The sequence below is a fragment of the Mirounga leonina genome, unplaced genomic scaffold (assembly GCF_011800145.1).
Source record: "Mirounga leonina isolate KUSES-001 unplaced genomic scaffold, KU_Mleo_1.0 Mir_92, whole genome shotgun sequence".
NCBI classification, from domain to species: Eukaryota; Metazoa; Chordata; class Mammalia; order Carnivora; family Phocidae; genus Mirounga; species Mirounga leonina.
The window spans coordinates 7864200-7887953 of NW_023270852.1; the positions used below are offsets into that span (position 1 = coordinate 7864200).

A 23754-nucleotide genomic window follows, 5' to 3' on the forward strand; every position below is an offset into this window, starting at 1 on the left:
GAGCATGTGACTTTTCATGGGGTCCTGAGTTTGAGCCCCAAGTTGGGCACAGAGTTTACATTAAAAAAATAAAAACAAAAGACTTTATCCTAAAAATATAAATTTACATGCTTATGTAATATTTGTTTTTTATACTTCTTTGATTTTATTTTTGAATAAGTATTGCCCACATTATTAGTCTTTTCATAAATATCACTTCCTATGGTTGAAAATTTAGTAGTGAATTTACTGAATGCCTACTTAAGGTGTTGGCACTCTGTCAGCTGCTGGGGGATACAATGGTGAACAAAAAGATCCTACCTTAGTAGAGCTCACATTGTAGAGGTGGCAGACAATGAACAAGTAAACAAAGAATCCAAATAATTACTGCTTTTAATGACGACCATGAAGTTAATAAAATGGGGAGCTACCTCTTCGAGTGATCCCTGAAGGTCTTAATATAAGTAGGCAGAGGTTGTGTACATAAAACAGTTCCCTTGAATAATCTCTCATAATTTACTCAACCATTCTTTAGGTGTTGGGTTTTATTATTTACCATTACACTAATAAATAATGCTGTTAGGAATAACTCCCTCTGTATTCTCATTTCCATGGAACAGTTTCCTAGAAATGTAATTACTGGATAGGAACACAGTATTTTTATAGACTGCCAAGTTGCTTTCAAGAGGGAATTCCACTACACTCACCCATGAGTAAGTTAAATACTGCTCCGAGATTTCAGAGTGGAAAAAGTTAACAGTCAAAAACGGCACATTTGGGCTGAGCAAAAGGAAAAGCTAAATGAGCTGACCTGGGTTTACTAGTGAGGGGCGGCAGGGTGATGAACAGGCAAAGTTTCTAAACCCATTTCTGCCACCCTGTGACCTTCACAGGTTATAGCTCCTCTCTGAGCCTTAACTTTCCTTAAACTCGGTACGTTCGACTCAGGCTGTATATTTTCCAACATCTTCAGATCAGACATCACCTAGACCCACCAGAGCGAAGATAGCAGCTTGAGTAACTGTTGAAGTTGAATCAGCATTCGCCGCGAAACTCCAACTAATCACTCGCGGGCACTTCCGGCGGCCGGGACAAAGGGTTTGAAGTCTCAGGGACCGCACTTCCGGATAATTAAAGCTGCGCTTTAGACGCCTGCGTGCTGCGCATTAGACGCCTGCGTCCTGCGCCACACCAAGGGACTCCGGGGCCGCGACTGCGCATGCTCCCTGCAGTCGCGAGGAGGGGCGGGACAGTGAATGGGGAGGGCCGGGACCCTGACTTGTCTCGCGGTTACTGGGCGAGCGTGAGCGCGCGAGGCTTGGGGGCGGTGCGGGGCGGAGCCTAGTCTGAGTGGGCGCTGTAGGTTTCAGCGGAGCGTCACTGTGCTCGCGGGGCTGAGGTCGTCTCAGGTGAGGTGGTCGCCCCGGAAGTGGCTGTGGCTGTGGCTCCTGGGTGTTGTAAGGAGCCTGCGGCAGAGTTGTTGTTAAGGGGGGCGGCATCACCCCTCTTCCTCCACCTTCCCTGCAGCAGCCATGGCGAAAGGCAGAGTCTCTGAACGATCGCAGACGGGGGCACTCCACACGACCCCTGTGGGGGACAGGGCAGCGGGGACGCGGGGTGTCACGGCGCAGAGCAGCGGAGACCACCTGAAGGGTGAGTAGAACCGGAACCAGAGCTGGGGCTGGCCCAGAGGCGGGAGTGTGCTGGAGGGGCTTCGGGGTGGAAAAGACCTCAGTTGGCCCCGGGGATTTGCGAGGGGAAGGGGCCCTGCTGGCACCCAGGGGCGCGGGAGCAGAGAGGGTGGGGGACCTGGGCTTGAGCTGCTGCCCATCACAAGGCCGGACACCTAGGAGGTGCATCGTAAATGCTGCTGTAGTTGAATTCAATAAAAGAACTAATGACACTGGCTTGTTTGAAGCTCAGAGTGGATGTAAGGTTGACAATATTGAAGCTAGACAGAACTGGAAGGAACTTCAGCACTCCTGCTTTATTTTTACCGCTGAGGAAACTGAGGCCCAGGGTGGATATGGAACTTGCATAAAGTCACAAAGCCAGATTAGTCAAGTAGTAGTTAAGAGCAAGGATTTAACTATGTACCGGTGCCACTTCCAAGTGGCAGGAACACTTGGGTGTGAGTCCGTGCTGTACCATTTATGACTTTGGACTTGTTATCTTTCAAAACTCAGCGTCTGAACTGTATGGTGGGGATGACAAAGATGCTAGTAATAATAGTGTCTGCTTAGCTTAACATGTGCATTATACAAAATAATTAATGTAAAGCATTTATTGTAATGGCTTATATGAAGTGGAGGCTAAATAAATATTAGCCATTACTATTGAACTGAGATCTCTCATTCTCAAGCTTTTTTGCATTACACCATTCTGCCATTTTTCAGGACTTTAAATATTATTTTAAAAGAAAGTAAAAAAAAAAAAAGAGGGCACCTGGGTGGCTCAGTCGGTTAAGCGTCTGCCTTCAGCTCAGGTCATGATCCCAGGGTCCTGGGATCAAGCCCCACGTCGGGCTCCTTGCTCAGCCGGGAGACTGCTTCTCCTTCTCCCCTGCCTGCCTCTCTGCCTACTTGTGCTTTCTCTCTCTGTCAAATAAATAAATAAAATCTTTTAAAAAATAAATAAATAAATAAATAAATAAAAGAAAGTATACCTGGAAACTAAATACTTTTATTACATCTTAGCATAGAGTTTTTCATTGCTTTTCAACAGTGGAAATGATTAAACTTTTAAAATGCTTTTTAAAAAGCCCATAAACTTGAAGAGATCTTAACAAATGTCCATTAAGTTGTCTTCAGCTTACACTGATGTGTTCCACCACTAGTGATGGGTAAGGAGAGGGTCTTTTAAGATTGTCTAGCAACATTATAAGTATAGTCAACAATAAAGTATTACACACTTAAAAGCATGTCTTTATATATATGAAGATCGTATGTTTAAAATTCAGCTGAAATTTAAAATAGAATAAATTTTTTAAAGAGTGTCCTGCAGAAAATGGTATTTTATTTTCAAATAATTTAAAATGTCTCCAGTCTAATTTGGCTTTTTAAGCTTTATAGTATTTGGGTATTTCTCCATCTTATAGACAGTAGGGCCAAATAGCTTTGTGCAGTGGCGGTATCCTAGCCAATGAGGTTTATCTGAGGTGCGATTATTGCTAATTGAAAACTTTTCCCAGTAGGGTCAAATAACTCAAAAACTCAGAAATGAATTGTCTAAGTATAAATCCACTCTAAATTAAAGGAACATTGTTTTGAAGATGCTGCTATGGAGAGTGACAATAATCCAAGGGTTTTCAGAAAAAGTATTTTCCAGGGGAGCCTGGGTGGCTCAGCTGTTAAGTGTCTGCCTTCAGCTCAGTCATGATCCCAGGGTCCTGGGACCAAGCCCCGCATCGGGCTCCCTGCTCAGTGGGAAGTGTGCTTCTCCCTCCCCAACTTCCCCTGCTTGTGTTCCCTCTCTTGCTGTGTGTCTCTGTCAAATAAATAAATTAAAAAAAAAAAAACTTAATAAATAAATAAATAAAAAAGTAAAATCTTTTGGGGAAAAAAAGTATTTTCCAGATAGGGCATCCCTAAAGATTGTCATTTGGTTTGTGGTAGCATCAATTGTTTATTACTGATTTTTGTTGTTGTTTTATAACCTAAAGCTATTTAGAAAATAAAACCTTGACACTTCCAAAGTGCTTTTATAATTGTTTATTTTATCATTAGGATGACACATTCAGGACAATTTTTTTTTTTAAGATTTTATTTATTTATTTGAGAGAGAGAATGAGAGAGAGAGCACATGAGAGGGGGGAGGATCAGAGGGAGAAGCAGACCCCCTGCTAGGCAAGGAGCCCGATATGGGACTCGATCCTGGGACTCCAGGATCATGACCTGAGCCGAAGGCAGTCGCTTAACCAACTGAGCCACCCAGGTGCCCCAATTTTTTTTTAAAGATTTATTTACTTGAGAGAGAAAGAGAGTGGCAGAGAGGGGCAGAGGGAGAGATGGTCTTAAGTGAACTCCACGGAGAGCCTGACATGGGGCTTGATCTCATGACCTGAGATCACGACCTGAGCCGAAACCAAGAGTCTGATGCTTAACCGACTGTGCCATTTTTTTTTTTTAAAGAAAATTATTTATTTATGAGAGAGAGAAATAGAGCATGTGGGAGCGGAGGTGGGAGGGCAGAGGGAGAGAGAGAATCCCAAACAGACTCCTTGCTGAGTGTGGAGCCCCACATGAGGCTCAATCCCAGCACTCTGAGACCATGACCCAAGCTGAAACCAAGAGTCGGATGCTCAACCGACTGAGCCACCCAGTTGCCCCTGTCAAATGACTTCTGTAGACTACAAATCTATAGGAAGATAGGAGATGTGAAGGCATGCCTTCATGGAGCAGTAGGGTTTGGATTGTTAGAAGGTAAGGGGATTCTGGCGGGGGGGAAACATTAAGCTGGAAGTTTAATGTCAATAAAGAGATTAATTTGTTGGGAGTGGAGGATTTCTGTTTTTGTAGGAGATAAGGTTGGCCATGGTCAAAATGGTGTTGGTACACAGGGATTTAAGTGCAATGCAGAGGAACTTTTTTGATCCATCTTGTTAATTAGTGATTCCCAGTGTTTTCTTTTTCTTCTCTGCCTCTCTGTTTTTGTCTCTGTCTCTCTCTCTCTTTTTTTTTTTTTTTTAAGATTTTATTTATTTGACAGAGAGAGACACAGCGAGAGAGGGAACACAAGCAGGGGGAGTGGGAGAGGGAGAAGCAGGCTTCCCGCTGAGCAGGGAGCCTGATGTGGGGCTTGATCCCAGAACCCTGGGATCATGACCTGAGCTGAAGGCAGACGCTTAATGGCTGAGCCACCCAGGCGCCCCTCTGTCTCTCTTTAATTAGTGTTAGGAATTTATTTTCTGGGCAAAAGATTTTGTAGATCCCTTATGTGATAAGAGTTTGGTTACTGGTGTTAATCAGCTGGTGATGTGATGTCGTTAGTAACTACTTAGCAGCCAATATTCTGGATTACAATAAACAATTTTTGTTAATTGCAGGTGGTATTTAGCTTGGCATTCAAAAAGATTACAGGTTTTGGAGAAGAGATAAAAATTTAGTAATGGGATGCCTGGGTGGCTCAATTGGTTAAGCGTCTGCCTTCTGCTCAGGTCATGATCCCAGGGTCCTGGGATCGAGTCCTGTATCGGGCTCCTTGCTCAGCGGAGAGCCTGCTTCTTCTGCCTGCTACCCCCCCGCTTATGCACACGTGTGCTCTCTCTCTCTCTGACAAATAAATAAAATCTTAAAAAAAAAATTTAGTAACTCTTGATTGAGAAATAATTGTAATAGAATGTTCCTATAAATTCCATGACACTTTTTTTTTTAAGATTTTATTTATTTATTTGACAGAGAGAGATACAGAGAGAGAGGGAACACAAATGGGGAGTGGGAGAGGGAGAAGCAGGCTTTCCGCAGAGCAGGGAGCCCGATGTGGGACTCCATCCCAGGACCCTGGGATCACGACCTGAGCCGAAGGCAGACGCTTAACGACTGAGCCACCCAGCCGCCCAATTCCATGACACTTTAAATGAATTTGTATTTTTTTAACTGACACACCTACCTAACTTTGACAAATAGTTGTCATTGTGTGTATGTTTCAAGTATTTTACATGCTACATGCAGTGTTTTGTACATTTAGTGGGTCCCTTGCTATGACTGTAGTCTCTTGTCTCACATCTTAGCCTTATAGACTGAGGACCACTGTGAAGACTTGAGCAAGGCAATAACACTGAAAGTCTAATTCTTGAATGTTGAGGAATGACAAGAAACAAGACAAGAGGTAGAAGCACTTAAGAGGCTTTTGATCTAATCTATCTGCAAGGGTGCCTGGACCAGGGTATTTATTTTCTTCTCTGTTATTTGTCCTGGCTGATCTATGTATTAGCAAGTCATAGAAGTTTCCCATTTTGATTTAAGAGAACTCTGGGATGCCTTGCTGGCTCAGTCAGGAGAGCATGCGACTCTTGATGATCTTGGGGTCGTGAGTTTGAACCCTACATTGGGCATAGAGATTACTAAAAAAGAAAAACTTTAAAAAAAAGAGAGAACTCGTAGGGCTGTGCTTTTCTTTTCTTTTTTTTTTAAAAGATTTTATTTATTTGACAGAGAGAGACACAGCGAGAGAGGGAACACAAGCAGGGGGAGTGGGAGAGGGAGAAGCAGGCTTCCCGCAGAGCAGGGAGCCCGATGCGGGGCTCCATCCCAGGACCCTGGGACCATGACCTGAGCCGAAGGCGGACGCTTAGTGACTGAGCCACCCAGGCGCCCCTGTGCTTTTCAATATATAGAGGTCATCGTCCTTGTTAGCAGTGTGAAATCAATTTGATGGGTAATGATGAGATATTTTTAAAAATGGAAGAGAAAATAGAGTGCTTTGCATGTAGTAAGGCATAAGTGTTCTTTGAATTTTATTTTTTAGTTCTATTGATTTTGTGTGTACCAGTTCATGATATAAAGTTGCTTATTGTGGTTGCAGCCAAAAATGTTTGAGAAACATTATCTCAAAGTTGGTTTTACTGCTTTTAGAAGACAATATTGTTCAAACTTGGATAGTAAACCCCTCTCAGACGTCTGTTCTTGATCCTGCCTTGCTCATTTGGTTCAATACATATTCTCTGAGCATCTGGTATGAGCAAGGTACTGACTTAGAGGAAGGAGGAAGCTCTTAACTGATAACTGGGAACTAAGACTAAAACTGACAACTAGACATCAACCAAGGTATTAGTGCAATTTATTGATGCCAGTCTCAACCCAAATATTATGTATCAGGATTCTTGTGTTTATCATCAATAGAAAATACAATTGAAACCCTTGCTGAAAGGAAGTTGATTGATTTATATAACTAAAAAATTGAGAGATTAAGTGGGATTCACTGGCTTCAGTCTGGAACAGTGGCCCAGTGATACCAGGATCTGATTTCTTTCACATCTTTAATGTCAGCTTTACCTTAAGGTTGATTTCTCTTGAAGGTCCAGGTAAATTAAATGCTTCCTTGATAACTTTGAGAATCTTTTTCCTAGCACTACCAATAGAAGTCTAGATATTCATTCTGATTAGACTGTCTCAGATAATGCTTGTCCTTGAACCTATCACTGTAATCAAATTGGCTCAACCTGATTCATGTTAGACACCTAAAAAAAATGGGAGTAGGAATGAGGCTAAGTTAGTTTTCCCAAAGACATAGATCTCTATGATGGATAACTCATGGTTTTTCTCTTTGTGCTCAGCCATCTTAGTGAAGAAGGTGAACTTGTAGCACTGATTTTGGGTTTGATTAGATTTAAGAAAAGGGTAAGGATTCCACTCAAAGGTGCTGCTTCAGATGATACACTGTGGAATCTGGGCTGGGCGTGGAAGGAAGAAAAGTGAGGGGCCCACAGAAGGGAGAAAATGGAGGGAGTAAGCTCAGGAAGAGAATAAAGGTGATCGAGGAATGGCACATTGGGATTTAAAAGTCCAAGGTAGAGCAGTCTCAGGGGATGTGAGAACTTAGTTTATCATTGGAAGTAGGTGGCTAAAGTTGAGTAGAAATGAAGGTCTAAGAATTTTGAGGCTGCGTGGATCATCTAAATGGATGATGACTCTTTTAGGATTAGGAAGAAGTTTACTATAAGCTTGATCTCAGCCTTTAGTGAATGGAGGGGGGGAAGCATGTGAAAGTGGTTAGGTGAGAGTGAGGGTGTGTGGATTGAATGGCAGCACAGTTATAGGGCATAAGCCTTAGAGAATGAGCCTTTATACAAAATTGGCAGTGGTGTTTCTTCTACCTACAAACATGCATTCTCTCTCTGTGTGGTCTTAATAGTTATTTGTATTTTATAGTTATCTTAGTTATTTGAATTTATACTTGATGATACTACCATTTTTTATTTTTAATAATAAAAAAATTCTTAAGCCTTTGAAATAAAATTTACTTCCAAAAATATTGTAGTAGATTCTTGTGACCACGGAAACTTATTAGAGTCCCTGTAATGAGATGGGTCTTTTGCTTCTTCATGGTAGGATCAAGTAGGTTGAGAAAACACAGTGTTGAGAACTAGTAGACCTGATCAGCAGTAAGAGTCACTCCTAAGATCTTGCAGATTTAGGAAGATTTTGCTTTTCATGGTTTTTTTTTTTTTAAGATTTTATTTGTCAGAGAGAGAGAGCGAGCACAAGCAGGGGGAGTGGCGGGCAGAGGGAGAAGGTGTCTCCTTACTTAGCGAGGAGCCTGATGCAGGACTTGATCCCAGGATCATGACCTGAACCAAAGGCAGACGCTTAACCGACTGAGCCACCCAGGCCCACCAGATTTTGCTTTTCAAAAGGGTTTTTTTTTGTAAAAGATTTTATTTATTTGACAGAGAGACACAGAGAAAGAGGGAACACAAGGGGAGTGGGAGAGGGAGAAGCAGGCTTCCCGCGGAGCAGGGAGCCCGATGCGGGGCTCGATCCCAGGACCCTGAGATCATGATCTGAGCCGAAGGCAGACGCTTAATGGCTGAGCCACCCAGGCGCCCCTCAAAAGGTTTTGATATGAAAATAATAAGAGAAATAGGGAGCTACTATAGGGCCATTAAGGTTATGATTTTTCAGAAAGGATAATGCATATTAGGAGTTAGAGAAAAGGTGCTCTTAAGAGGAAGAATTGAAGATACAGGGTGAATGGAGAAGAGACAGTTCTTGGAGCAAAATCTGAAAGGAAATATGTTAGCATTTAATGCAAAGATAAGGGACAAGGGAAGATAATTTGGGGAACAGATCTTGAGATAGAGATTGGGGAGCTCACTAAAGTGTGGAAGCAGTGTCATTGTTTGAGAATAGATGAAGATAGAATTAAAGGCTTGAAGAGACTTGAAATAGCCTTTTTAGAGAGTGCTGTGAAAGGATTATTGTTTGCCAGTGGTAACCAGTAATTGAACATAGAAAAGCATGTGAACTTGTTGGCGAAGAGAACGTTATGTTGACTTTCTCTAACAGTACCTTTAGCCTGGAGGAGGTTGGAAAGCAGATAATGGGATGATTCAAATTGGGAATTACTATGATGGAAGATTTGAAGGTTAATGAATATATAAAGAACTGTTGTGGGTAGCTCTAAATGCTAAATGACATACATCTAATGCAACCGGGAGGAGGCACATTATAAATATGCATGCTATACAATTAGATGTAGAATTATCATTAAACAATATTTTCAATTTTTATCTGTTTAGAACTCTAAATCAATTACATGCTAGTCTCTGGACTTAATAGAATTATACTCAAGGAAAATTGTTGACTCATAATAGCTAATACCCCCTAGTTAGCAGTCACCAGTTAGTGTGAAAGAAAGGAGAGCTTCAGTATTGAATGTCACTGTGTTTTTTGCATTCTTATCAGTTGTTTTCTATGTTACTATTGAACACAATGCTTGAAAAAGTTTGCCTAATTTGAAAACATGCAGGAAATAGGTATCAGGTTAAACCTGGCAGTTAATTTTATTCAAATGTCTATATATTTCATTATCCAACTGTAAGACAACAAGTAGCAGTCAGAAAAATGTGTACTCAGGGAACACTCAGGGTGGTTTCTGTAGTCCAGTTAAATGTTGCCTGATACCTTTCTTCCCTGTGACCCTTTACTTAGGACTGGTAAGTTAATAATGGGAAGAAAAATATTATAGTTTAATTTTAGAGCTAACACGTTAAATGTCTTATTTAATTTTTTAAAAGATTTTATTTTTAAGTAATCTCTGTGCTCAATGTGGGGCTCAAACTCACAACCCTGAGATCAAGAGTTGCACGTTCTACCAACTGAGCCAGCCAGGTGCCCCTGATTTTTAATTTAAGAGAATGATATAACCTATTGAAATCTTTAAAAATGTATTTAGCTACAGTATGGGTTAGAAGGCTGTAAACTCTTCTCATCTTTCAGTCTTCAACCAAATTTCTACCTGCTCTGTGAATCTTGTCTCCATTACTCCAGCCTAGTAATCTTGCTTTTCTATATACTCAAAACCCCTTTGTGCCATTCTTTGGGAATGTAGCTAATGTTGGTATCAGCTTCTTAAAAGCAGAGGCTGAGCAGAACATTTTGTACATAATAGATGCTCAGCAGGTGGTCCTAAGCAACTCTACATTTGAGTGCATACCTTGCAGAGGAGAAATCCTAAAGAAAAGTACCAAGGAAGGGGTGGGGTCATGGTGGTGGGGAATCAGCCCTTTATTCTTAGCAGTAATTCTTGTGTCTACAAATATCTTCCGGATGAAAAACGAAAAAGTACTGGTTTTGAAGAGTTTAAAAGATGCTCATAATATTAAATTATTTGTATCAGTCCGTTTTGTACTCTGGACTTGATTCAAGCAAGGAAGTAAGTGAAAAGTGAAGGCTGAGCAAGTAATTCCAGGTAGATTTAAAATGAACATGCCTTGGGCGCCTGGGTGGCTCAGTTGGTTAAGCGACTGCCTTCGGCTCAGGTCATGATCCTGGAGTCCCTGGATCGAGTCCCGCATCGGGCTCCCTGCTCGGCAGGGAGCCTGCTTCTCCCTCTGACCCTCCCCCCTCTCATGTGCTCTCTGTCTCTGTCATTCTCTCTGTCTCAAATAAATAAATAAAATCTTAAAAAAAAATAAAATGAACATGCCTTGGGCTCCTGGGTGGCTCGGTTGGTTGGGCAACTGCCTTCGGCTCAGGTCATGATTCTGGAGTCCTGGGATCGAGTTCCGCATCGGGCTCCTTGCTCGGCGGGGAGTCTGCTTCTCCCTCTGACCCTCCCCCCTCTCATGCTCTCTCCCATTCTCTCTCTCAGATAAGTAAATAAATTCTTTTAAAAAAAAAATGAACATGCCTTTAAGAAGTAGCAGGCTGCTGGAAAAATTGTACAGGCTATATATGTGTTAACATGTCTTTGCTTTGATATCAGCCCATAGAAAACTATGCCCAGGGGCACCTGGGTGGCTCAGTCATTAAGCGTCTGCCTTTGGCTCAGGTCATGATCCCAGAGTCCTGGGATCCAGTTCCGCTTCGCTTCTCCCTCTCCCTCTGCTGCTCCCCCTGCTTGTGCTTTCTCTCACTCTCTCTCCCGTTCTCTTATCGAATAAATAAATAACATCTTTAAAAAAAAAAAAAAAACTATGCCCAAAACCTTAATGTTTATATATTACTATTACTCCTTTTCTGGTAGATTACTTCTTTATTTAATAAAGTAGGAACATAACATTTTAGCCTTGTGAGAAGTTTGTGTTTCCATAGATTTTGCTATTTAAAACTACATTTTTGGTTGAATTAGTTTTAGTGCACACTGATATTTTTGTGACTTTTAGCTGATTACTCTTTTCTTTTTAGGGTAAGTAGATATGATTTCTTAAATTCTCAAGACATGCATTGAATTAGGTATCATAACCAGGGCAAAGATATGAACAATTAGGCATTTGTTATCATAAGATTCTGCAGAGACCTTTTCATATTTGAAAACCACCTCAGATGTTTAAAGTCTCTGTTTAATTTTCTGTGCTGCAAAAAAGCATATATATAAATATATTAGTGGATTAATGAACTGGAATATTCAGTGGCAGGCATGCCTGGTTTATTACTCCATTGAAGGTATCTTTTATATTACTTTATGATCCTATTCCTTCCTTCCTGCAGTAAATTTCAGAAGTATGAAATGAGCAAGTAAGTTTCTATTTGTGACCTGGTTTTTGAAGAAAAGTCCTCTTTTAGATTCAGATGATAACAAAGTAATGTTTAGATTACAGAAAATTGGAAAAGATAAAATTTTTTAAATTTAGTGTTCACAAAATACTAGAACTTAATAAACCTAATATTGTCTTTCAGAAAGTCTGCTTTAATGACCAGGTAAGAATAATTTATATCTAGTATATCAAGCACTAACCTAAGCAACTTGTATTTCCCTAGAAATTATGAGTTGATTATAAATGGATATTAAAGGGCTTTAGAGATATACTTTATGCTATTCGGTTGCTTAGGATTTAATTTTTTTTAATAGATAGTGCAGCCTCCTTAGGGCTTCTGTTTACTTACCTATGAGATAGGTAAAGTGGGCCATATTGTTTCCTCTTAAGCTTTAATGTACATGCAGATTACCTGGGTATCTTATTAAAATGCAGATTCTGATTTAGTAGTTCTGGGATGTTGGCCTGAGAATCTGCATTTCTTACAAGCTCCCTGGTGATGCTGAATGATGTAACTCACACAGTACACCTTGAGTAGCATGGAGCTAGTTGGTTTCTCTTGCTCCATGTTCAACATAGAATTGAGCAAAATCTTACAAATTCAGTTGTAAAATATATAAAACTACCATAATAAGACAAGGGATGAAATGAAGTTTATTTTTTAATTAGTTAAGACTTTTTGGTTGAAAGGAGCAGAAATAAGTTTAAACCAGCTCCAGTAAAAAAGAGAATATAGAATAAAGAATATAAGAGACAATCTCACTGGCATTCATGAGCAAGAAATGAAATATAGCCAGGCTTCAAGGAAAGTGAGAAAGTTAGAAATGAACCAGTTTCCCCGGGTTTATGTTTCACTCTCCCCTCTTATATTTTCTGGTACATGTCTTTGGCTTTCCATGTTGTTATCTGTGGCTTTCACTGCTTGACCTTTCAGCCTCAAGACCTACTACCTCTTGACAACAGCATCTCTTTGTTTTAGTTCAAATTTTCAAGAGAAAATTTGGTCAGCCAATAATGAAGTGTTTCTACTTGACTTAGGTCTCCAACCTTGGGCAAGTTAGCCTTCTGTGTTTGGGAGGGTAAAGGGTTGGAATCATACTGTAATAGGGCCAATGAGATTAGCCCCTTCGGGGGGAAGGGGAACATGGGAAAGTTTCCCAGAGAAAGAGGGTGTTAGTAGAACAGTCAGTGACACCTGTCTAATACACCTTTATAAATGTGAAGAAGGATTTGTGAAATTAATGAATAAGTACAGGCATTTGATTAGGATACTTCATAAAAGTGTGTATAAAAGTTACATAAACAGTAATTAGGGGACAGGCATAGTGGTAGATCCATCCATTTAGTTTTCAGAGAACTAAAAATAATTCTTACTATAGCATTCATATATTTTTTTTAATCCCCTGAGTGTTATCAGTAACGGGATAATGGCAAATGTAGGCAATAAAACTTGAGCCACCCACTTCTGCCTTTTCCCCAGTGAGCACTACTAAGGTATCTTAGCCTCCCCACTATTTAACGCTTCCTGGTAAAAACAGCCTTGCTCATTCTTCTGCTTGCTGTCTCCTGGATCTCATTCCATACTTTTATCTTGCATGTAATTTTTTAGATAACACTAAGATTATCTTGTGAGGGAATGTAAACAAATTCTGCCATTCTTGGGGTCTCAGAGAGCCACCGAAAACGTTTGAGACTCAACTATATTCTGAAGCCCTCAGTGTAAAAAAAAAAAGCGTAACATTCACCGGTTGTATTAGTCAATCTCTGGGTCCTTATGACAGTTGAAGTAATTGCCATATTACCTCATTTTTCCTAAGAGGCCATTCTGTCTATGCTGTCAGCTCCCAGTATAGGTAAACAATTTTGAAAGTCAGTGATAATATTTATTCCCCTTTGGCATATCAACAAATCAATGCTTCAAATTATGGTGTTCTGTTTTTTCATGCTTCTGAAATGGATATATCCCCCCAAAAGTAATAGGCCTGGTTAATAAATGTCAAATACAATAGTAGTTAAAATTTTCTGTTAAAACAGTGTTTTGGACAAAAGTGTGAAAAGTTTTTGGGGGAGGAAAGCCTTTAAGGAAATTATTTGCTGACTTGGAATACTGTCTTCTTAAAATATTTATCTTAATTATAGCCTTTTTTTTTTTTCCCCTTTCAGAAAAAGCCTGTGCAGAAGCTGGGTCAGCAAGAATGTCACTTCTTATATTGGTGTCCATTTTCTTATCTGCAGCTTTTGTTATGTTTTTGGTATATAAAAATTTTCCTCAGCTTAGTGAGTAAGTATACAGAAAGAAACTGAAAAATGCCTAGACATTTATCAATAAAAATGGGTTAAAAGTTAAACTAATCTTAAGCAACAGAACTGTCATGGTGATTGTATATCAGCTCTCATGGTTTGTAGCAAGTCCATATTGACACTGCTATTTAAACACTCCTTTCCAAATTTGCCTCTGATTTTATCTGCAGGGGTTTCCTAGCACTGCTCCTCTAGTTAAAGCCTCATTTTTCAAATGGCTTTCAAATTTAAAAAAAAAAATAGAACCACATTAAGAAATACGTTTTTATATCATGATCGTGCATGCATGTGCCTGTCCCCTCTCCCCTGCTCACTTGCATACATCTATACATATAAAATTAAGTTAAAGTTTCATGCAACAGGTCTTGTTCTCTGATATTTTCTAAATTATTCTATTTAATTTATTTTTTAATGCCAGTAGTGATGAAGCAAACTTCTTTTAAAATTCATGAAAGATACTGACCTGCGGTTTGAAAACCATTGATGCTCTTCTCTGCCTTCCTCCCCTTTTCCGTCCATGTTTTCTCCCTTCCTTCTTGTGGTCAGTTTCTGTCTGCTTCTACTCATCCATTTCCATCCCCATCACATCTGTCTCTCCTAGCTCTTTTTCTTTTCCCCGTGTTATGAAAATGATATGGTCTGAATAGGTAGTTTTCACAGTGAAATGGACTTTGTATAAACCTTGTATATCTTATCTACTGTATGTCCAGAATTTCTTAGCCCAAACCTTGGGGTGAAATGTGTTTCAGAATTTAGAATTTTTCCATTTTGGAAAGACTACATGGAATAAATGTTATGTAGTACCTCCAGCAAGATCTGGGGCAGCATCCTGTAATCAAATACATTAATATTTTTGCATAGAAATGGGCATAATAAAAGACTATATGAATAATTATGTAAGTGTGGGTCAACTTTTGCTGACAGAGTATGAAGAACTTTTGGTTTTCAGAGGTTTTTGAATTTTAGGGAAGAGATTATGGACCTGAAACATACTTTAAGAAGGCAAAATATCCCAGGGCTGTTTATTTTTTTTAATTATTTTTATTTTTTTCCCAGGGCTGTTTAAACAGTAATACCACCCTTGTGTAATCATAGATTTCCGAAGGACTACTAAAATGTAGTTAGATTTTCAACACAGGACCAGACTGGTGTGGTAATGGGTAACTGTGAAATGTGATTTCAAGGTGTTCGGAAGTTCCTGTTTTCCTCTTAACTTCCTTTTATTAACAATTCCTTATGCTTGAAATTTTATAGTTAAACTTATTTTTATTTTAGTACTTTGATTTCTTACATCAGTGTAAATGCCTTTGGGAGGCTAACCTGTTCTATTGATAGGTTAATATTAGTATGATTGAATTTTAGATCCTTTCTGGTTTTGATCAAGGAGGAGGAAGTAAAGAGCTGACTGAAAGAGGGCAAGAATATATAGATTGAGATGGTCTTTGCTCTCAGTCTGCTCTAAGAATGATAACATGACTTGTATATAAGTATGCTATTATAAACCTGTTATGTTCTGCTTATTTCTGTGTGTGTGTGTGTGTGCATACATACGTGCACACCCCTATAATGAGTTTTTTAGTTTTTAAATTTAAAAATGAGAAAACACATTTTAGTTTACTTGCTATCTTTATAGAACATAGGCAGCAGTCTGTCATTGTTCTGCAAGATCAGTTGAATTTTATCATGTAAACAAATGGGCACGATATACATTAAACAGAGGTAAATTATCAGGCTTTTATAAGCAAGAAATCATTCAGTTCCAAATATAAAGTAAAATTAATAGAAAAGGAAAAATGTTTCTGTTTTTATCTTAACTTTGAGCTGGGATATTCCAGAAAAGATGTGAACTGTAAATCACCAAAAATTTTACTTAATTTTAGTTTTAATTAATTATTGACCTTAGGTTATCATGAGGATTACCCAAAATGATGTTAAATATGTTTTAAATATGCTAATATCAGTAGTTCACTTCTTAATTCAAAATTTATACCAGTGTTGGAGCAAATGCTTTTAACCTAATTTAGTTTGGGTCATCCTGAACTTTCATATATAGATTGCAGGTCTCATGAAATCATAATAAAGCATTAAAAACAAATAATTTATAGACTTTTGAACTTAAAACTTACAAATTTATGGTTAATATTCAAGCATCAAATCATTTTGGATAAAACTTCATGTTTTGAACTTTGATTTTGATATTAATTATCTTGGCAAATTTCTGCTTTAAAATTTTTCACTTTAATTTTATTTCTTTAGAGAAGAAAGAGTGAATATGAAGGTTCCCAGAGATATGGATGATGCCAAGGCCCTAGGAAAAGTTTTATCCAAATATAAGGACACCTTTTATGTACAAGTACTTGTAGCTTATTTTGCTACATATATTTTGTATCCTTTTAACTGAAAAAAAAAAAAAAAGTTTTCTAGTTTTATTCAAGAAAGAAGTTTTAAAAGTACTGTTTAGTTATGCATAACTTTTTTCTTTTAAAAATTGTTAATGCAGTGTAATATTTAGTAAAATATAGAAAAATTAAAATGGGAAACATTCTCACCTTAAACCTATCTCAACTCAGTTATTATTTCTGAATATTTATTACCAGTTCTTCTGTATTCTGCTTATTTCACTTATAAACATTTTCCTTTCCTCTGTATTATTCAAGATAATTATTTTATTTATCTCTTTAATTTATTATTGTATTAGTTAGTTGATTAATTTAGTTTAGTTATTTTGAATTAATAGTCACCACAGCATAATTTAAAAAAATGTTCCCTTAGGTTTGAAGATATAATTTGTATTTAATTTTTTACTTTTCTACTTGTCATGTTATGAATCTTCTTGTTCATGATTTTTTTCTTCCATTTAATGATTTCTTTGTAAAAAGATCTTAAGAGGATAATTAGTCAATTAAAAGGATATGAATTTTTAAAATAATTATTGGTATGTATTCGTTTTATAGAAATATATGTTGTATTAACTAGTCAGGAAAATAGCTTTAGCTTTATTCTTCCTGCATATTTTCAAACGGCTTATGCTACTGGTGATTAATCTTCTAATTTATGGGCTTTAACTTTAATCCGATTTTTTGTATTTTTTATTTTAATCCAGCTTATTTTCAAATCTTCTCAGTTAATGAAAGACATTATCGGGGTGACTGGGTGGCTCAGTCGGTAAAGTGTCTGCCTTCAGCTCAGGTCATGATCCCAGGGTTCTGGGATCGAGCCCCATGTTGGGCTCCTGGCTCAACTGAGAGCCTGCTTCTTTCTCTCCCTCTGCCACTCCCCCTGCTGGTGCTTTCCTCCCCCCCCCCCCCCCCCCCCGCCAAAAAAAAAAAAAATTAAAAAAAAAAAAAATTATCTCTTGATTTTGTAAAGGTAATCATTATCCCTTTTAAACCACCATTTTTATTTTTATTAAAGATTATTTATTTGAGAGAGCACTCATGGGGGGGGAGCAGAGGGAGAAAGGTAGAGAATCTCTTAAGCAGACTCCCTGCTGAGTGCGGAGCCAGGCGCAGGGCTTGATCTCATGACCCTGAGATCATGACCTGAGCTGAAATCCAATCAAAGGCTTAACTGAGCTACCCAAGCATCCCCCCAACCAGCATTTATTTTTAAAAGTTAAATTAGTTACTTTGTGAATTCTCTCAAACTATTTTTTTTTCTTTTTTCTCTCAAACTATTTCTATTTTGGCTTCCTCTTTTATTTCCTGAATTGCTTTTGGTTATTGGACTTCTCAATTAAAACTTTTTCTCCTAAAATTCAGTAGCATTTTCTTTTCTTGGATTTATATTAGATTAGATGCTATATACTTAACATATATATATGTTTCTATATTTGCCTCCTTATACAAATGTTTTGAGTATATACTTAAGCATGCTGGACCAGTTATTCCCAGCATAAGCAATTTGTTACGGGTACATTTACAAAATCTTTTGCTGACAATATAAACATTACTCCTTTATCCATCTAATGAGAATACATTTTTATTTAGGTAGTGTGCTGTATGTAGGAACTTTGTCATTTATTTATTGTGAGAAAAAATCCAATTAGGGAAAATTTAGAGAATGAATCATTATTATGCACTTATCTTTCAACAAGTTATTTGGCAGCTATTTGTTTTTTTTTTTTAAAGATTTTATTTATTTATTTGACAGAGACAGAGATAGCGAGAGCAGGAACACAAGCAGCGGGAGTGGGAGAGGGAGAAGCAGGCCTCCCCCCGAGGAGGGAGCCCGATGTGGGACTCGATCCCAGGACCCTGGGATCATGACCTGAGCCGAAGGCAGACGCTCAACGACTGAGCCACCCAGGCGCCCTTGGCAGCTATTTGTAAAGTAATTTAATAATATGTAAACTTTTAAGAAATCCATAACTGCTGCCTTTTCCTACTAATTCTATTTTAGAACCTATCTGGGAAAACCGTAGTGTTAGACTTAAAGTTATTTTGCCTTTGTACACTGTAACCATGAATTAAAATATTTTCCCCAGGTAAGATAAAAACTTTGTTCATTTTTTTCATTTGACTTTTATAAGGTTTTTGGGAACAAGGCATATAGTTTCTCTTTACTTTGGAAAGTCATTTTGTTTTGCCCTATTTTGCCTCTCAGCTTTTGGGTTATTAATTATATGCTAAGTAGAAATCTAGTGTTTTTGAGCGTTCAAAAGGAGAACAACTACTAGAGCAATGGGGAATTATGGGTAGAGACGTGGCACAGTTTCATTCTAGTTGGAGTAAGTCTAGAGCAGAGCTTTTAAGCACAGGGCATGGTTAAGAAGTGATCGGGTATCCAGTTTAGTTGGAGTTTAGGGTATGAGAAGGGGAGGATAGAGAAATAAGTTTAGGAGGGTAGGCTAGACACTGCACTCTGTAGAGGACTTTGAGTACCAGACTAAGGAATTTAGAATATTCATTTGGTATTGGGTAGTCATTGAGGACTTTAAGTAATTTAAAAAGTTTCTTTTATTATGGAAAATTTTAAATGTACACAAAAGTAGAGAAAATCATAATGAACTCCTATGTACCCATCATCCAGCTTCAACAGTTATCAATATTATGCCAGTTTTGTTCTTGTTGGTTACCTTTCTTTGGTTTTGTATTTTTGGCCTTTTGAAAAAAAGAGAATAGGTAGAGGACCATATTTAGGTTGGGAAAGGAAGAAAATATTTGCTTTTATTTAGGACATGCAGAATTTTAAATATTCAGTTAGAAGGATCCATACCCAATGTAGTCCATAGGGGACTGGTTGAATAAACCATGGTAAATCTAAACACTAGAGTGGACTCTGTAGCTATTAAAAGAATGAGAAAGGTCTCTCTATGCCATTAAGGCATTATTACCCCCAGGCTATATCCTTAAATGAAAAGAGCAAAGAGCAGAATAGTAAGTTTATATGCTGTGTTTTATCTATATGAGTACACACATACACATGCAGATTTTTTTTTTTTTTTTAAAGAAAGGGTTTTTTTTTTAAAAAAAAGATTTTATTTATTTATTGACAGAGAGATAGCGAGAAAGAGAGTACAAGCAGGGGGAGCTGCAGGCAGAGGGAGAGGGAGAAGCAGGCTCCCCGTTGAGCAAGGAGCCCGATGTGGGGCTCTATTCCAGGACCCTGGGATCATGACCTGAGCCAAAGGCAGACGCTTAACCGACTGAGCCACCCAGGCGCCCCGAGAAAGAGTATCTTTAAAAGCCAATAACAGGGGGCACCTGGGTGGCTCAGATGGTTAAGCGTCTGCCTTTGGCTCAGGTCATGATCCCAGGGTCCTGGAATAGAGCCCCACATCGGGCTCCTTGCTCAACGGGGAGCCTGCTTCTCCCTCTCCCTCTGCCTCTCTCCCTGCTCATGCTCTCTCTCTCTCCCTATCTGTGTCTCAAATGAATAAATAAAATCTTTAAAAAAAAAATAGACACAGCTTCATAGCATTAAAAAAAAAAAGCCAATAACAGTGTTTACTTATGGGGAGAGAATGTGATACAGGGATGGAGGTGAAATTTCTCTAGATGTACTTCATTGCGTAGATTTGACTTTAGAACCAGGTAAATATTCTACATAATTTTGAAACCAATTAAATCAGAATGAAGAAAGAAACAGGAAAAAAATCATTATTTTTGGCTAGGAGGAAGTGTCCGTAGAGTGGTGCATAGGTAAGTCAGGTTGCAAGGGGACAAGGAAAAAATCTGTGAGGAAGTGAAGATGAGATGCAGTAGCTGGATATAATACCTTGGTCAAGGAGAGCCTAGGTTTTCTTGAGATCATAGGCATCTGAGCAGTTTCCTACAGAAGGGATCCTGTAGAAGAGCAAGAAGCTGAAGATAAAAGAAGCCAGGAAGAAGACAGAGGAGATTGAGATGAAAACATGAATAAAGTGGGAACTAGATGAAAAGAAGAGTGGGAGAATGAGTGAAGATAGAAATTTTAAAGAAGGGTAGATGTTGAGGGAATTCGCTTAGTCTGACTGACTTGTAAGTTAATCGTGTTAGGGGTTTTAAAAAGGTGCTGGGGGTGGGCGGGGCTCCACACTGGGAACTGGGATTAAAGAGGGAAGTAGTAAACAACATAATTCTGTTTTAAAAATAAGATTTGTGATTTTTACTATATTTTGTAACCCCTGTCCTTTTTTAAATCAGTAGTGAATTGAGGTAGATGTTTATAAGTTAAATTAGAACAAGTAATTATTAAACCCTATATGTACCTAGATTTCCATGGAAATCATGTTTCCTGAACACATTTAGGAGTAAATGGAATGCATTAGAGAAGCATATTTATAAGATTACTGGAGACCTTCTTTGTTCTTTTTTTTTTTTTTTCATTTGTTCTTTTCTTTTGCCAAACTGCCCAGTTCTTTATCTGGTACATGTCGGGTATTTGTTTTGTTTTTTCTTTTAGTAACACACTCTTATTAGCATTGTATTTATGATAGTGCTAGCAAATGGTCAGTTTAGAGTTAAAGGCATTATAACTGAGTTGTAGGTTTTTTAAACTTAAATTAAACTAAAATTAAATTAAAAAATTAGATATAATTTTACTTTATTAATACTGAGATATGGATATAATCTTATTAATATAACTTCTATATTGATGCTTTTTTCTCTGAAATGTTTGATTTGTCTTTTAAAAATTCCATTTTATTATGTTTTAATCCTTAACTTAGAAGTTAACAGCTTGCAAACATTTGCTATCCCGGGCTCTATATTTCTCAGTATACTCTCAGGGTTTCTTTATCCCTTTCCGCTAGCCTTATTTCTTGTTTGTTTGGTAAGTATATAAAATGAATTTGGGAGACTAGAAAAAAAGTAGCTTTTGATAGAATGATGAGGGAGAAGGATGGCATCTAGTCCCACCAGTCTATGTAAGCATAAACTCATTAGTTTTAAGAGGTGATTAATGTTAAAGTAGTATCTTTTAAGTCCTCCCATAAGCAGATGTTATAGTTTGTTTTTTTCCTAGAACAGGAGCATCACAGACTTAATTGCATTTATAGGCTCTGTTTTAGCCTTTCCTTCCTATTGTGTTTTGTAATTCAAATAGTCCAGGAGTGTTGGTGGGCACAATGAGTTAAGTCCAGGGCTGGAAGTGGTATTTTCAAGCATAGCAATTGAAAAAAGAATTGGCTCTTTAAGTTTTATTCTTAGGCTAGATGGTATCCTTAACTATTTGGATATAGTCACTAAGTTTAATCACAAGTGCCAATTAGTTTCAGACGGTCTCATTTTAGTCCTAATTTGGTCTGAGAAAGGACTAGATCAAATGGGTTCTTGTTCTCTGCACAAGAGAGGTCATGCAGAGTATCGTCCCTTAACCCCAAAAGAAATATACTAGTTGAGCTTTTCCTTAAGTGAATATATCCATGTGACTAAGATGGAAAAGTACACAATGCTTACGGCTTCTTGTTGTTTCCTAGTGTTCTGGACTCGGGGCCTCATTCTGCTATATGCTCTCCTATTTAGTTGGGAGGCCAGTTGTATACAAATACCTAACAGAGAAAGCAGTAAAATGGTCACAACAGGTAAACATGTATTTTTAAGTTATTTAACATAATTCTTTGGCTAATTGGGAGGTCAGTGTGTCAATGTATAGTCCCTATATGAGTTAACCCAGACTCAGGGCTTTAATAAAAATGATCTTTCGACCTAAGTAAATTAAAGTGGTGGGCAAATAATGAATGTTAATCATTTCAAATATTAAGTTTCTGTACTGTAACAGTAGTTTTAGTTCTTCATTCCTAGTAAGTTCAGTCAGAGCGGAGAAGTCAACGTGTCTGTGAAAGCATTCACATATGTGGACACGCTCCCTGTTTTGTGCTGATGCAGCCCAGTCTAGTGGGTCCCTGAAAAACTTACATCAGCCAACTCCTTGAATGCATTTCATCAGTAGAAATGACTGTTCCCTTCAGTCAGGATCTCTACAAAGACAAGCGATGATAAATATAAGCACCACTACACAGAAAGGTCTAATACGGTGTTGCTAAGAAAATCTTATTTTTATAAAGAATTAGAAGAAACAACCTGTTAGTTAAATCCCAGAGGAATTGTAGAAATCATTCTGCCTTACACTTACCCTTTTGCTTTACAGACTAGGAAATGAGAAATTAAGCATTTCACTGCAAATCACCATCATTATTTGTAAAGCAAAATCTAGAAGTATAACCTATAATCAGTGCTTTTATTTAACTGGCTAAATATCTCCATATACTTGTTCAATCTCATTTATCTAATGAATGAGTCACTCGTGTAGTGTGTATCATAATAACAGAAAAATAAAGATTAAATTGGAGGCTAGGTTTAGTGATGTGCTATACTAGCCCTTTACATTGTAGGAAGTTAAAGGCATTAAAATATTAGTCACCTGATGTGTATCTTGTATATAGTTTTAAGTTTCATTTTGCTCTTTGCGGTGTAAAGTGTCATTGTTGAGCCATATTAGCTAGGCAGATGTAGAACCATCTTCAGTAGTGTAACATTAAGCTGTAAGTACAATTAAAACAAAAACTCATCTCATTTAGCTCTGGTAAAGAGCATGTGATAAGTAGTTCATTGTCATTTTCAAGCTCCTTTTTTGATCATTTCTGTTGGATACATTCTGAACTATCAGGGAATGAGAATTTGAAATAAATATTTTATATTAAGCAACTTATTTTCAGTATTGGCCTTATCTTGATCCTAACTGGTTTCTTTCTTATGACAGGTTGAGCGTCATAGAGAACATCTCATTAACTACATTATATTTTTGAGAATAACACCATTTCTGCCTAATTGGTTTATTAATATTACATCCCCTGTGATAAACGTGCCATTGAAAGTTTTTTTTATTGGCACTTTTCTAGGTAAGTTCACTCTGTGTTAGAACTTGTTGTGTACATACCTAACAGTGTCCGGCTGGCCTGGGTTTCGTGTTCTTTGCACACGTGCCAGCACCATATATAACTCTTGGGCACAGAGCCTGGCATACGTAAATAGATACTCAGAAATGTTTGTTGGATTGTGTTGACTTAAGTATTTTTGTGTTACTTCTGTTAAAGAAGTGTACTTTCTATTGGATATATTTGTAATCATACAGATTTGAGCAAGACTTTATTTAACTCCATTCTCTCCCTTGGTGGGGAGAAAAGAAAATCAAGGTGCCCTTTTTGAATAATTTACTCCCTTATCTTTTAATCACATACTGAAATATTGAACTTTAATGTTCAGTAGAAAGTTGATCCTACTTTTATTGACATCAGTATTTATTATGGGCATTACCAAAGTATGGGGGAAGCAAGGATTAATAAAATGTTCTTG

General features: G+C 37.9%; 1 protein-coding gene and 1 pseudogene across 5 annotated transcripts in view; both read left to right on the forward strand.

The window, feature by feature from the left end:
* Positions 1–23754, forward strand: part of TMEM41B (transmembrane protein 41B) — a 38627-nt gene that overhangs the window by 11010 nt on the left and 3863 nt on the right. For 2 of the 5 annotated variants that reach the window (XM_034995601.1, XM_034995602.1), the window contains 6 exons: positions 953–1632; positions 13841–13958; positions 16235–16363; positions 21139–21232; positions 21879–21983; positions 23162–23300. In XM_034995601.1, the coding sequence (XP_034851492.1) occupies positions 1512–1632; positions 13841–13958; positions 16235–16363; positions 21139–21232; positions 21879–21983; positions 23162–23300 (706 nt within the window). In that variant the 5' untranslated portion in view covers positions 953–1511. Of the gene's footprint in view, positions 1–147; positions 1633–13840; positions 13959–16234; positions 16364–21138; positions 21233–21878; positions 21984–23161; positions 23301–23754 lie in introns of those variants that run through there. The other 3 variants (XM_034995606.1, XM_034995603.1, XM_034995605.1) reach the window with 3 other exon arrangements.
* Positions 3092–3250, forward strand: LOC118004339 (annotated as a pseudogene).